The sequence below is a fragment of the Mustela nigripes genome, chromosome 4, assembly GCF_022355385.1.
Source record: "Mustela nigripes isolate SB6536 chromosome 4, MUSNIG.SB6536, whole genome shotgun sequence".
NCBI lineage: Eukaryota > Metazoa > Chordata > Mammalia > Carnivora > Mustelidae > Mustela > Mustela nigripes.
Genome location: NC_081560.1, coordinates 159,425,530 through 159,439,957, shown reverse-complemented (window position 1 = coordinate 159,439,957; position 14,428 = coordinate 159,425,530). Strand labels below are relative to the sequence as shown.

Sequence of the window (14,428 nt, the reverse complement as noted above, 5' to 3'; positions counted from 1 at the left end):
TGAAAGATCCATGCCTTTATCTGTCTGCCTGCCTTCCTCTCCATCCATCCATCCATCCATCCATCCAGTCTCTGTCTCTCTCTATCTTCCCTCCCTTTCCTTCCTTTCATCTGCCCATCCACCCATCTTAGAATTAATATTCAAAAGTGAGATGGTTGGGGAGCCTGGGGGCTTAGCTTAGTTGGTTAAGCGTTGGCCTTTGGCTTAGGTCATGATCCCAGAGTCCTGTGATGGAGCCCCATGTTGGGCTCCCTGCTCAGGAGATAGACTGCTTCTCCTCTGCCCTTCCTCATGCTCTCTCATTTACTTGCTCTCACTCTATCTCAAATAAATAAAATCTTAAGAAAAAAACAAACAAACCAAAAAACAAAAGTGACGATGGTTATCATAGCGATGATAACACAATATTTATTTGAATTAAAAAAAAAAAAGTCAGACTTTTTCTGACCAAACTAAATCAGGCTGACTGGGCTGATATCTTTGACAATGAGGATTGTTTTGTGCATTATATTGGTATATAACTTATCCATAACATGTTTGAAAATATATCTCTTGTAACTACTTAGACTTGTGATAAAAATTTTTTTTTTAAAGATTTTATTTATTTATTTGACAGAGAGAGAGATCACAAGTAGGCAGAGAGGCAGGCAGAGAGAGAGAAAGGAAAGCAGACTCCCTGCCAAGCAGAGAGCCGGATGTGGGGCTCGATCCCAGGACCCTGGGATCATGACCTGAGCAGAAGGCAGAGGCTTTAACCCACTGAGCCACCCAGGTGCCCCTGTGATAAAATTTTTAAATGTCAATCAAAAAATGTATAAAGGGGGAAAATGTGTGAAAAATACAGTTTTTCAAACATTTTTTGAGATATTTGAGCAAAAAAAGTTTGATGACCATACTTGTACAGCATCTGTGGTAATCCTGAGCCACTCTATTTAGGGCAAACCTGATGAGTAGGGATCTCTTGGCTGGACTGGCTTGGGGCCCTTTCTGTAAATATCTATTTTTCTGCTCAGAAAGGTAAGTCTAAGATGATGGAACCTCTGATCTCACCTTCCTCCCCCACCCTGAGGGCATCTGACATCACCTGAATCTTCAGGGGATATCAGGTAAATCTCTAACTCAGCCTGGACTTTGGGCAGCCTGCAATCCTACTGCAGGTGACCTTGACAACCTGGGAATTCCCTGGTACTTACACAGCAGACGACAAGATTCTTTAAGGACCCTTCAGGGAAGCAGTACTATTCTGAATGGCAAGAAATACTGAAATAGAGCCTGAGAAATGGGACAATGAAATGTTTATAGAGTGGTCTGCAATTCTGACAAGGGTCCCATGATTCACTTTGAGAAGCTTTTGTGAGATTTTAGTGTCAGAGAGGTCCTGTGAAGCTAGTTACCTTAACATTCCCATTTTACAGATGAAGAAACAGAAGCCTAGAAAGGCTGACTGACTCATGGTCACATGGCTGGTTTGACAGAGCCAGATACTAGAAACTGGCATTTCAGCTCCGCACCTAAGGCTCTTTCTCCAGTATCATGTTATATATCGTCTACTTTAAACTCAGACCCTTACCTCTGAGTTCCACAAATCAGGGCTTTTAGAAGATTTGATGATTTCTCCAAATCGACTACTCAACCATGTCAAGCTGGACCCTTGACTCAACTACATTTGAGATTTTTTTATTGATAACTTTGGACAAAGGTTCCAAATTTGCTGGGCTCATAGAATCCTTTGGCTGATTTCTCTGTTCTCTGGAACCCACTGAAGCAGGACCGGAGTAGGGGCTAGAGGCTTGGAGGTGATGGCCCAGACAGAAATTAAGAGCCATTGGCCATGACCTAGGTTGAGCTCTGAACTGTCCCTGATGCTGGAACAGCACCACTGTACTGAGCTTTGTGTGGCAACCCCCGGCTGTTGTTAAGTTTTGAAAAAGACAAAGCCCTAAATAAGACAAAGAATTTTGGCAGCTGTCATTCTCTGGGATACGTACAACCCGGCATATGAACTCAGCTCTGGACCTAAACTTTTTTGTGGATCCTTGGGCCGAAGGCTCTCTATACAAGCAGGTTTGGGATACTTGGGGAGTAGCTCTCTGTGGGTGAGGCAGGTTGGGGAGTGCCCTGGAGTCCACAGGCCACAGTGAAACATCAACTTCCATGCTGGCACCACAGGGCCGATGGTGTTAGGGTTCCACTACTGACTGCAGGAGTTACAGCCCCTTGTCCAAGTGCTCTCTCTATAGGGGCTCTCCCTATGGTGTGTGGGGGGAGGTCACTCTGAAGGGAGCTTTACCTAGAGGGGACTGCAGCCACTGATGTGGGATTGATAGCCAAGAAGTCCAGGTCCAGAGCCAAGAATCACACATTATCCTTCTCAGAGCAAATTAAACAATGAGATGCATTCTACATGAGAAATTAATTTCATAAAATAAAATTCTAGGCAAGTGGGAGGACAATCTTAGTCTATTAAAGGGAAGGCCAAAACTCAAATTTATTGTCCCAGGAAACTCAATCGCCAAAACCTGTTTACTCTGTAGGTCATCTGAAAGGTCAGAATATCACTGATTTCTTAGTTCTGGGCACACCACATACCTAGAACCTCTATAATGAGAGGAGAATACCTTTTGCTTTAAGATATCCACTGGCGTCTGGTGAGCTTTTAGCTTCTTATTTTTAAGAAGTACTTTCCTCCTAAGTTGGTCAGGTGAGGGAAGCATTGGATCATCTGAGAAATCGCTCTCAAACAGGAATTTTGCCACCAGTTTTTCTCCAAACACAGTCTACAAAGAATAAAGGAAAACACACCATCAGTGCCTTTTACCTATGCTTGAATTATTTCGCTAGATATTTCAGCTCAGTTGAATGGTTCTACAAACCCTAGGAAGAGAAAAAGTAGGAAAGAAGCAGTGTCCCTCCTCCCCGCCCACACTGTCTTACTGGAAGGAAGGGAGGTGGTTACAAGGTCAGGAGGAGAGGTCTAGGGCCTTCTTCAGGTGGGGCCAGCTCTAACTGTTTAGGACAATGCTCTAAGGTTTGACAGATTAAAGAAAAGGACACTCAGAGGCTGTGGTTTGTAGAGTATGATCCACCCCAGATGTGGGTAAGAAGTCAAAAGGATAAAACTTACACGTAGCTAGAGAGTGACGACAAAGAATGAAGGTAATGCGGAGAATCTGCCACCATGTAGTATAAAGAGCTGCACATACCCTTTTCACAAAGATTTTGTGAGCACTGGCCTCCAAAGAGGAACGTGTGTCCCTCAAGGAGGTAGGTGGTGGGAATAAGCACAAAATGATCCACTGGGGGGAGGGTAGAAAATATGGCAATTTCTATCTTTAGTTATTTTTTAATTAAAAAAAGAAAACAGGGACGCCTGGGTGGCTCAGTTGGTTAAGCGGCTGCCTTCGGCTCAGGTGGTGATCAAGTCCCACATCGGGCTCCTTGCTCGGCAGGGAGCCTGCTTCTCCCTCTGCCTCTGCCTGCCTCTCTGTCTGCCTGTGCTCACTCGCTCTCTCTCCCTCTATCACTGACAAATAAATAAATAAAATCTTTATTTAAAAAAACAAAAAGAAAACAAAAAAGGAACCTTAATAGTGTTTAACGTACCTATGCCTCATTAATGGAATTGAGAAATGAGTACCATGATTTGGCAAGAGCAGCTAACAACACCCTCTTTCTATCCACGTACAGTTTCTCTGTAAACTGTCTTTATCAGCAACTATAGCTATTCATCAAATACTGAAATAATAAACTAAACCTAAAGCCAGACATACAAGTGGCTAATCATAAAAATTTCAGCCCAGCTAATGGATTGTTCAACACTATGTCAACAACTAATCAAGTGCTACACATTAGCTAACTGAACATAAAAAAAAGAAATTAAAAAAATTTCAAGAATAATGAACATATTGAATCACATTACTCTCACTAAAAACTTAGATAATAAATAACACATTGTTAAAAATTTTTATGAGAGCAAAAAGGGATTTTGTACCTTTAATAAATAATAGTATAAGAATTATTGTTTATTTCACCCTTTCTATGTTATTCCCTTTCACAGTCTATTTTTGCATGTTTTAATTAATGTATAAAACATGTTAATAAGTAGGATATGTGTATAATGTATGAGTAAGACAATAAACATCCAATAGGAATACATACTATGGTATTTTACTGATGGAGCACACAATCAAAAAAGTTGAGACCATTATTCTAAATGATGGCAAAAGAAAGGCAATATGAAAGACTGATTAGTTTTGTTTGCATAAGTATTTGGGGACATTTTCCTTTGGCCAAGCCCTTGCCTCCCCCTGAGAGCCATATTTCCACAAGTGCGTCAGTCAGTGGAGGAAGGGAAAAATATAATGGAATATTTGACCCTGAATCTGTCTGCATTATAGTTCACCTGTATAAGGAAGGGCCAAGTGTAACATAGCAGCTGTTCTGGCCAGTCTAAGCTCTTTGCCAACTTGGATCCCCATATCTGTAGTGTCCGCCACAAGAAAATTTGACTTATTTGCCCTGAGGTATTTTCATCTTTTCCACATACAACTGACAGGTGCCATCCTAGCATCCCTGATTTGTGGTACCAGAAGCATTGGAGAGTCGGTCTCTCCTTATCTCCTAAGGCTTTCTGGAAATGGTCAGGAGACCACAGAACAAAGCTTCATCAGGTCAGCTGCAAAGGTGAACCATTCAGGAGGGACCCCAAGCTCCCACGGCACCCTCTTAGGTCTGAGGGACTCTGACTGTACGAACTTTGTGGCTGAGGTCCAGCTGTGATGTGGCCCTTGGTGGCTCCATATAAAAGCAACAGTGACAAGACAAAGGCAAAGATGCCATCCTAACTGCTAGCTAATACCTTACCTTGAAAATTTCTGCCATTTTTCGTTGCTGAGGCAAGGAGCAGTGGTTCTCAATTGATATGATGATGGGCAGGTCAGAGTTGATGAAGGCACTGCGGTCAATGGCTTCAACCACCTCCTGCGAGAGCCAGAACAGCCCATTAGAGTCCAGATGTCTGTCCGGGGTGTCAGAAGAAGTACTTATAGCCACAGAAACCACCTAAATTGTTGTATGCAGAAGATTCTGGCCAAAATGGTTTTTATCTTTTCAAACATATTTTCAAATTAAGCACGATGATAGGCTGTTTTCTATAAACACATTAAACGGCTCATATTGAGTTTTGTTCACATACTTTATAAGGAAGAGCTATTAGCGTGCCAAATTTAACAGATCAGTATGTGTTTTGATTACATTTTAGGTAAAAGGCGCTGTGTTTGCTACAGCATAAAAAATAATGAGACTTAAGGTACTTTCCTACTTTCAAAGAGTTTATAACCAATCTACTTGGGGTTAGATGTTTATGTTTATGTGTGCAAGTAAACATAGTTCTCAAATCCTCCTTCTCTCAATATAGAGTACAGAAGGTTTTTGTTATTTTAGTTTATTTATTTGACAGACAGAGATCACAAGTAGGCAGAGAGGCAGGCAGAGAGAGAGGAGGAAGCAGGCTCCCTGCTGGGCAGAGAACCTGATGCGGGGCACAATCCTAGGACCCTGAGATCATGATCTGAGCCAAAGGCAGAGGCTTTAACTGAGCCACCCAGGTGCCCCTAGAGTACGTAAGTTTTAAGAGACATGAATAGGAAAGGAAAAGTGAAGGGGGAAATTAGAGGGGGAGATGAACCAGAGACTGTGGACTCTGAGAAACAAACTGAGTGTTTTAGAAGGGAGGGGGGTGGCAGGATGGGTGAGCCTGGTCATGGGTATTAAGGAGGGCACATATTGCATGGAGCACTGGGTGTTATACATAAACAATAAATCATGAAACACTACATCAAAAACTAATGATGTATTGTATGGTGACTAACATAACACAATTAAAAAAAAGAGAGATGAATAGGAAAACGAGCTAAAGAGAAAATGCATTTTAGCTATTCTGTCTGCAAATAACACAGAAATAACAGTATTCCATTCCAGCCCAGCCACATTTCAGAGAAAAATGATTTTATACAGCCCAAACCACTCTGGATGAGGATAGTAACCATACAATGAACTAATGAACTATTTAGAATTTGAAACAATAATCCAATGCAACTAGTTTTTCTGGGTGACTGACCTCCCCTAGTGGAACCACTTCTCATTACTTTACAGTATTGATTATTTAATCATCTCCTAACACATGATGTTGGTCTTTGTCAGCGGGACACCTGTAGCAGGAAAAAAGCCCCTGCCTTTTATAGACCATCTTATGATGTAAAAATTGCAACATTATTATTATAAGGTAACTCATTTAAGGTAATGGTTATTAAACTGGTGAATGAGACACTAAGGAGAGTTCTAGATCAACTCTGAGAAAAATGAACATGTGCACATCCCACGCAATTTTGGGAAGTCTATTGACTTGGGTCAGGAATAAGAACCCCCAACCTAAGGTATAGTTTGGAAGAGTCAGTCATGTAAAGGACTAATGAAGATAATGACTCTGTGATCTGATTTAAGGAACGTTATGAAGCATTACCTTGAAGGGGATCTTGGTTGTCAGCGTGTGCCCGTGGTAGATGATGGGCATCCCATCATCTCCATCCCAGCAGTCCAACTCTACACTCCTGCAGCCTTGTAGGAGGACCTGTGTGACCAATGCATGGATTCACTCCAGATAAGCAAATGGACACAGAGCCTCCAATTAAACTCAACACATGCTTCTCTATATCAGTGTCCACATTCAGGGCTAAAGCAGAAGGGCATAAGATCTAAAATAAATCATGCATTTTGGCCAAAGGCCACAATGAATTAGGGGAGAGAACAGATTATAGTGGAAAGAGTATTTACCAGAGCTGAATACTATTGGAAGATAAACTTTTTTCTTTCTTTTTAAGATTTTTTTAAAAATTAAATTTATTTATTTTCAGCACAACAGTATTCTCTTTTTAAGATTTTACTTATTTGTCAAAAAGAGGGGGAGAGAGAGAGAGTCAACACAAGCAGGGGGAGTGGCAAGCAGAGCAGACCCAGGGAGAAGCTGACTCCCCACTGAGCAGGAAACCAGATATGGGACTTGATCTCACAACTCTGGGATCACGGCCTGAGCCAAAGGCAGGCACTTAACTGACTGAGCCACCCAGGTGTCCCTGGAAGGTAAAATTTGATAGCAAACCCATATGACTATTTTCCCAGCAACTTTGGTCCCTCAAGGGACATGCACAGGGTACATCCTGAAATGAGAGAGCAAGGCTAGTGCTCTACCTGGGCAAATGTGAGTGAAGGTGAAGGGGCTGAGGTTGTAGACCAAAGCAAACGAGGCTACCGATTCCTTAATGAACTGGCTAAACATTTGTATGAATCCAATCAGAATAAATCTCTTCCAATTTAGACCCAAATTCTGCCACTGGCTAATGCCTTTCCTGTGAACATAGAGCATGGCAGAAGAGTAGAAGCAAGCAGTCATCAAGGATTTACCTTGCTGTCTAATCCTAGAACAGAGGCAAATAACCCATAAATTCCACTCTCCCATACCCACAGCAGTCATCAGTGATCAGTCACAACACACGTACCCCCTATCTCACAACCTCTTCAGGAAAGTGCTCTGGGAAGCACTACTGCTGAATTAGGTGAGATGATACCCATTTGCTCCCCTTGATGGGGAGCTGGCAGCAAAGATCCTGACACACGTGCTCAGGGTGCAGCTCCGTAATATTTGTGGGCAGCAACCTCTTCCTCCATAGACTGTCTTTGTAAACTATCTTTTGAAATTTTTTTTTATTTTTAAAAAGGCTTTTATTTATTTTTTAAAAATATTTTATTTATTTATTTGACAGAGGGAGAGTGCGTAAGCAGTGAAGCAGCAGGCAGAGGGAGAGGGAGAAGCAAGCTCCCTGCTGACCAAGGAGCCTGATGCGGGACTCGATCCCAAGACCCTGAGGTCATGACCCGATGGCAGATGTTTAACCGACTGAGCCACTCAGGCGCCCTTCTTTGTGAACTATCTTAAGAGATTTCCATGTATTGGAAGAGTAAAGCATGTGGGAACACGCCAACTCACGGATTTAAAACTCCATATAATATTCGCAGGTGACAGCAATCCAGTACTGTGGGCGAGTGGCCTCTAGAGTTGTTGCAATGAAACTCAGCAGAACCCCTCTTATTTTAACTTTTTAAAATGAGGTCCTTGCTAGATTCTTCCCATTGCACAGCATGTAGACCCTAGTCTTCCCAGGTGACCTATCGCTCAGATCAAACCGATTCTGGGGCCTAAATTCCCAAGGCTAAGAGCTTCTTCCGGCAGCTACAGTATGTAGAGGTATGTTGCTGTGGGCTGAGGACTGTTGTGTCAAATGGTGACCACACTGGGGGAATGCTCGCTGACTGGCAGCTCAGGAGATGGTTTTTCAGCATGCAAAGGCAAAGGTCTTTCCGAAGTCTGTAAGACATTAAGACCTCCACACAGGGCTAGAAGAAGAAAACCGGGGCTGGAAATTCCAGGTGAGAACAGGGCTTTTCCTCCTTCCTGGTCCTCCGGTGGAGGATGGTGAGGAAGTAACTGGGAGGGCCGAGAGAGGGCAGAGGGTGGTAAGAAATAAACTACACGGGATCTTCACGCTGGGTTTAACCACGTCTGTGGGTCTATTTGAGGGGTTCTTGGGCCTCCTTAAAGGCTGTGATGATCTCTATTTGGGGTGTAATGCTAAAGGGTTAAAAAAAAACCTCTTAGAGGTCAAATAGGGAAGTGAGGTAGGAATTAAAGCTAGGACATTGGCCCCTGCACATTTTCCTGGGAGAAATCCACAGACACACTGCATGTATGCATGCGCATGCGCACACACAAATGGTTCACGTCTTTCTCCTAGAACTAGAACAATGGATTTCAAACTCCATTTTGACCTTGGAATTCTCTGTGCAAATGGAGGGTCATGTGCAAAGCACATAAGAAGAATAGGCCTTTAGCTACAGTGGGGATGGGGACCCCCCTACCCTTGCTTGTTCCTCTCAATTTCCCCGGCTGAGGTCTCCTGATAGAACTTCTATTTTGAAAATCACGACTCTAAGGACACCTCTTCATTTCATAATAAAAGTCTTTTAGAATTTAGCGTTTAAAATATAAATTCCATACTAGATAAGCTTTGGGACAGAAGTCTGACCCAGGCTTACAGATTATCTGGACTGATGTGGAGAACAAAGGAATCTCAACTCTGCTGGGTTTGTGTAAATGATGATAATTCTCACACTTGAACACCCTCCCTGCCCTACCCCTCACAACCACACATTTATATTCCCGGGCCTAGCCTCACTTTTCTTCCCGATGAACCCTTCTTGTAAGAGGTCAGAAAATAGGCAGCACAGATGAGAAAACTGCAAAAGATATAAAGAGGCAACTGACATGCAGATCACTGAGACGTGGTGTGAAGGTCAAAAGGATGTGCTTTTTCTAGTCCAGAGACCCTTATGAGTTTCCAAGAATGTTTGCATTCAGTGCCTACAGTCTTTGTAGATTTTCATTCCTGAAGTTGGTTACCGTAGACAGGGATGGACTGATTGTCTAACAAATTGTGAATGAAAATAAACAGTACTTTGGGATTAACTTCCTAGAAATTCTGTTGCATTTTCTATTATGCTTTCCCATTATAATACATTGATTTATTTAGCATTTAGTGAAACGATTAATTTTCCCATGGGAAAATCTAATTTTAGTAGGAGTAGGTCAGACTAAGTAGGATTTAAAAGCTATGAGTCTCAAACAAATACTTTTTTTTTCCTTGTATAAGGGTTAAGTATAGATAGGAGGGAAAAAGAAAACAAAAAGAAGTAAAGAAAACAACTGTATGTATAGGCAGTTTTCCCATACATCATGTTTCCTCACATTCCCCACATAAAAGCTTGTAAGTTCTTCAAAGGAGTCGGGGTCAGGGTTTTGTGACTTTGGGGGTTATATCAATAAGGTTTAGTGGAAATCATATGCCACGTGCAATTCTGTACCTGACTGTAGAGTTCCACTGAGGACTCTCCTTTGAGCTGGTGGCCTGTGAGGTAGGTATTGTGTGAAGATTCAATGTAATAGTAGGACAGGGGCAGCTGCAAGTCTTTAATGTCTTCCTGTGACTCGTCATTTTTGGAGGCAAAATTATCTTTATCCATCAGAAACCTAGAGGAAATACATTTTCTTAGGTCTGCATGAGGAAAACAGATACTCTCAAATGATGGGCAAAAGAGATTTTAAAAGTTACCTTGCAAATCCCTCAAATGACAGTAGGCCCTGATGACACATACTAACGCTAGGCTCGAACTTCTGCAAGGGACACAAAGAGAGTGATATTTAGGTAAAGGAAACTAAGGGGAAAAAACCACCACATCATTTTTTAAAGCTGTTCTGTTTTCATCAGGAAACATCTAACCCAAATATTTGAACTAATTTTGTTATGCAGTGGTAAGAGGCAGTATTTTAGTCCCAAAGAAAACATTTATTATATGTGCGTTTATTATACGAAGCGTATTTATTTAAGAGAAAAAGGGAGAGCAAGGGAAAAGTCGAAGGCTGATTCATATGAGAACAGATGGTTGTCAGCATGTTCCAGGTGAACATGGGGATAAGCAGCTACCACAGAGCTGGGGAGAGACGAAATGAGACCAGTCACAGAGAGCACTCGGTACAGTGCTCCCAACACAATAGTAGTAGTAGTAGTAGAGTGAGCACTGGACCATGGGATCATAATCTTACATCGTTAGCATTTTCCGTGATCAGCTGCTGGGCAGAGAATCCACTCATTCCCAATCGGCTGACAAGGGAGGTTGGAACCCCAGACCCAGCCCGCTGTATATGGCCCGAATGAGGTCCCAGCCCGTCTCCTGCCACCCTCCTGAGGAAGCCATCATCATCTCTTGCCTGGCTACTGGGACGGCTTCCTACCCGGTCTCTCAGCTTCCACCTCATTCCCAGCACAGCTTACTTTCCAATGGGGCCAGCGGGACCTCTTGAATACATAAATCAAATCTGGTTACTCCCCTGCTCAAAAATTTCCAGTAGCTTCCCATGTCACATGGACTGAAGTCAAAGTTCTTACCGTGGCCTAAAACGCCCAGATGACTTGGCCCCTGCCCATCTGTCTGGAATCATGTCTACTGTCGTGCGTCTGGCTCACAGGGCTCCTATTCCACCAGCCATTTTGTTGTCTCGCTCCCATCTCTGTCTTTGAGTTCGCTACTCCCTGTCTGGAATGCTCTTTCCTCAGACCTTCACACGGCTTCTTGATTCAGGGCTCAGCCCCACTGTCACCTCCTCAGGGTGGCCTGTGCTTACTCCTTGCAGCCTCAAGCCTCACTGCATCCCCTGACTCTGCTTGAGTGTTTCAGAATCCATCAACACCTGAAATTACATTCTCTCTTTGTTTATTGTCTGCCTCACCCACTGGGTGAAGGCCAGAACGTGATCTTAGTTACTACTATATCCCACATCCTGGAACAGAGCTGGGCCCATAGAAGGAGCTAATAAATATTTGCTAAATGATCAAAGAGGTTGAAAACCTAGACGACTAATTTTATTATGTGCTAGGACAACAAGAAGGAACCATATACTGATTCCTTATAGCAGTCACCAAGAGAAGGCTTGCGATCTATGTTAACTGTATGTCAAGTAAGAACACATGCACTTGGCATTTAATGAAACCCTTCTGTTTCTGCCCCAGACTTAACGGTTCTGGAAAGAAGTACAGAAACAGTATGTTTAGCAGAAAATAATTAGAACAGTCAGAGGCTTTACACACATGTGTGTACAAAATGGTACATACCTGAATGATACTGAGGATTTCATCGTAAGTGCAGTGCTCTCCCTGGCAGTTGACAAGGAAGTCATTGAGCTGGAGTATGCCGACCCCAAAGATGCCCAGAGACGTGCTCTCGACCCCAGTGCCATTAGTCACGATACTCGCAGCAGCAATGGCATCAGATATCTGCCTCTGGTTGTCTGACAGCTGCTGCTTACTCTTAATGAACAACCCCAAGTCCGAGACATTTCTGGTCAGTAAATCTGAAACAGAAGCACCCACAGAATATGCGCAAGCTAGCCAGAATCTTTCACAAAGTTCACTTTGGAGATAATGGTGTTGTGAAATTAGTCTCTTCACGCATCTGTCTACACAAGCCATCACACTCAGTGTTCATTCCTGGCTTCACGTAGTCGAGGGAATAAAAAAAATGAATCCAAGAATAAATTAAAGAAACCAAGAGAGAACGAGGTCAGTGATCTTGAAAGCCCATGAGCTCAGGGTATGAAAGGAGAACTAACTCCACATTCAGTTGGGGACTTTAGGCTGAGTTTGAACTTTGATTTTTGAGAATAACTACATTTTTACTTTTACAGATAGTGAAGATGAACCCTTAAAACTATAGTTGTTTTGTACTTCACAAGTGTAATTATAAACACTGGTGTGCAGGTTTCAGTGTGAAAATAAGTTTTCAGCTTATTTGGATAACTATCAGGGAATATAATTGCTGGATTGGATGGTAAGAGTGTATTTTTTTTTAAAGACTTTATTTATTTATTTGACAGAGATACATCACAAGCAGGCAGAGAGAGAGGAGGAAGCAGGCTCCCCGCTGAGCAGAGAGCTCGATGTGGGGCTTGATCCCAGGACCCTGGGATCATGACCTGAGCTGAAGGCAGAGGCTTTAACCCACTGAGCCACCCAGGCGCCCAAGAGTGTATTGTTTTGTTTTAATTTTTTTAAGATTTTATTTATTTATTTGACAGATAGAGAGTACAAGTAGGCAGAGCAGCCGGCAGAGGGAGAGGGAGAAGCAGACTTCCCGCTGAGCAGGGAGCCCGATGCGGGGCTGGATCCCAGGACCCTGAGATCATGACCCAAGCTGAAGGCAGCTGCTTAACTGACTGAGACACCCAGGCACCCCTGTATTAAATATATGTTTATAAAAAATAAAAAATTAAAAAAAAAAAAGAAACTGACAAACCTCTTCCAAAGTGGCTGTACCATTTTACCTTTCCACCAGCCACGCTCCAGGTGTCCCACATTGGCACCAACCTTGGTATGGCCTTTTTAATTCTTGCCACTTTGGAAGAGAAGTTGGAAGTTTCTTACAGGGCTAAAGATAGGCTTGCCCATACGATCCAGCCTTCCCAGGTGTTTACCCAAAAGAGTTTACCCAAAAGAGTTGAAAGATTATGTCCACACAAAACTTGCCCACAAATGTTTATAGTGTCTTTATTCATAACTTCTAACACTTGGAAGCTGCCAAGATATTCTTCAAAAGGTGGACGGATAAACACCTGGTGGTATATCCATGTGACAGAGTATTATTCAGTGATAAAAAGAATGAACTATTGAGCCATGAAAAAAACATAGGGGAACCTTAAATACATATTCCTTAGAGAAAGAAGCCAATGTGAAAACACTACATACAAACTGTGTGATTCCAATGATATGACATTCTGGAAGAGACAAAACTAGGGGGACAGTAAAAAGGGGTTCAGAGGGAAGGTGGGAAGAAAGACCAGGTGGAGAACAGGGGATTTTTTTAAGACATCAGAACTATTTTGTATGACACTATAATGGTAGATATGGGTCATTATACTTTTGTCAAAACCCACAGCTTGTACAACACAGTGAACACTAAACTATGGGCTTCAGCTAATAAAAATAAATTGGTATTAGCTAAACTGTCACAAATATAGCATGCTAATAATGCAAGATATTAATAATAGGAAAAACGTTATATGTGTGTGGGGGGAGGGTACGGTGGACCCTTGAACAACACAGGTTTGAACGGTGAGGGTCCACTTGTATGCAGATCTTTTCAATAAATGTAGTATAATACTGTAAATGGATTTTATCCTCCCTATGATTTTATTCATAAGAATTACTTTTCTCTAGCTTATTTAACTATAAGAATATAGTATACACACACACATATATATACAAAATATGGATTAATCAACTTCTCGTTATGTTATCAGTAAGGTTTTTCTGATCAAGACCAGGCTATTAGTAGCTAAGTTCGGGGAAGTCAAACGTTAACATGTGGATTTCTGACTGTCTGGAGGAGCACTGGCACCCGTAACACTTGCCTTGTTCAGGAGTGAACCATGTATGGGAATTCTATACCTTCCAATCATTTTTCTGTAAACCTCAAACTTCTCTAAAAAGATGCTTATTAATTTTTTAACGAGCGTAACTACTTGACTAATCCACAGTTGCCCACATTCTGTGACTAGAGTTGAAAAGGTTAATAGTCTAAGTTGAGGACAATGGAGGTTTTTGAGTAATAAAAGAGCAACTGTATGAAAGAGGACAGTTTGTTTTTGCCCCTTTGTGCTTCTTGTCTCCCAAGAGAACAGAATAGAAAACTAACAGGCTTGGGGCGCCTGGGTGGCTCAGTGGGTTAAGCCGCTGCCTTCGGCTCAGGTCATGATCTCAGGGTCCTG

The 14,428-nt window shown here is 42.3% G+C and overlaps 1 protein-coding gene across 3 annotated transcripts in view; it reads right to left on the bottom strand.

The window, feature by feature from the left end:
- PLCE1 (phospholipase C epsilon 1) overlaps nucleotides 1-14,428 on the bottom strand; it is a 324,484-nt gene that overhangs the window by 48,478 nt on the left and 261,578 nt on the right. For all 3 annotated transcript variants that reach the window (XM_059398158.1, XM_059398159.1, XM_059398160.1), the window contains 6 exons: nucleotides 11,778-12,016; nucleotides 10,221-10,282; nucleotides 9,973-10,138; nucleotides 6,521-6,628; nucleotides 4,864-4,980; nucleotides 2,619-2,777 (listed from right to left, as the gene is read on the bottom strand). In XM_059398158.1, coding sequence (XP_059254141.1) covers nucleotides 2,619-2,777; nucleotides 4,864-4,980; nucleotides 6,521-6,628; nucleotides 9,973-10,138; nucleotides 10,221-10,282; nucleotides 11,778-12,016 — 851 coding nt within the window. The remainder of the gene's footprint in view (nucleotides 1-2,618; nucleotides 2,778-4,863; nucleotides 4,981-6,520; nucleotides 6,629-9,972; nucleotides 10,139-10,220; nucleotides 10,283-11,777; nucleotides 12,017-14,428) is intronic.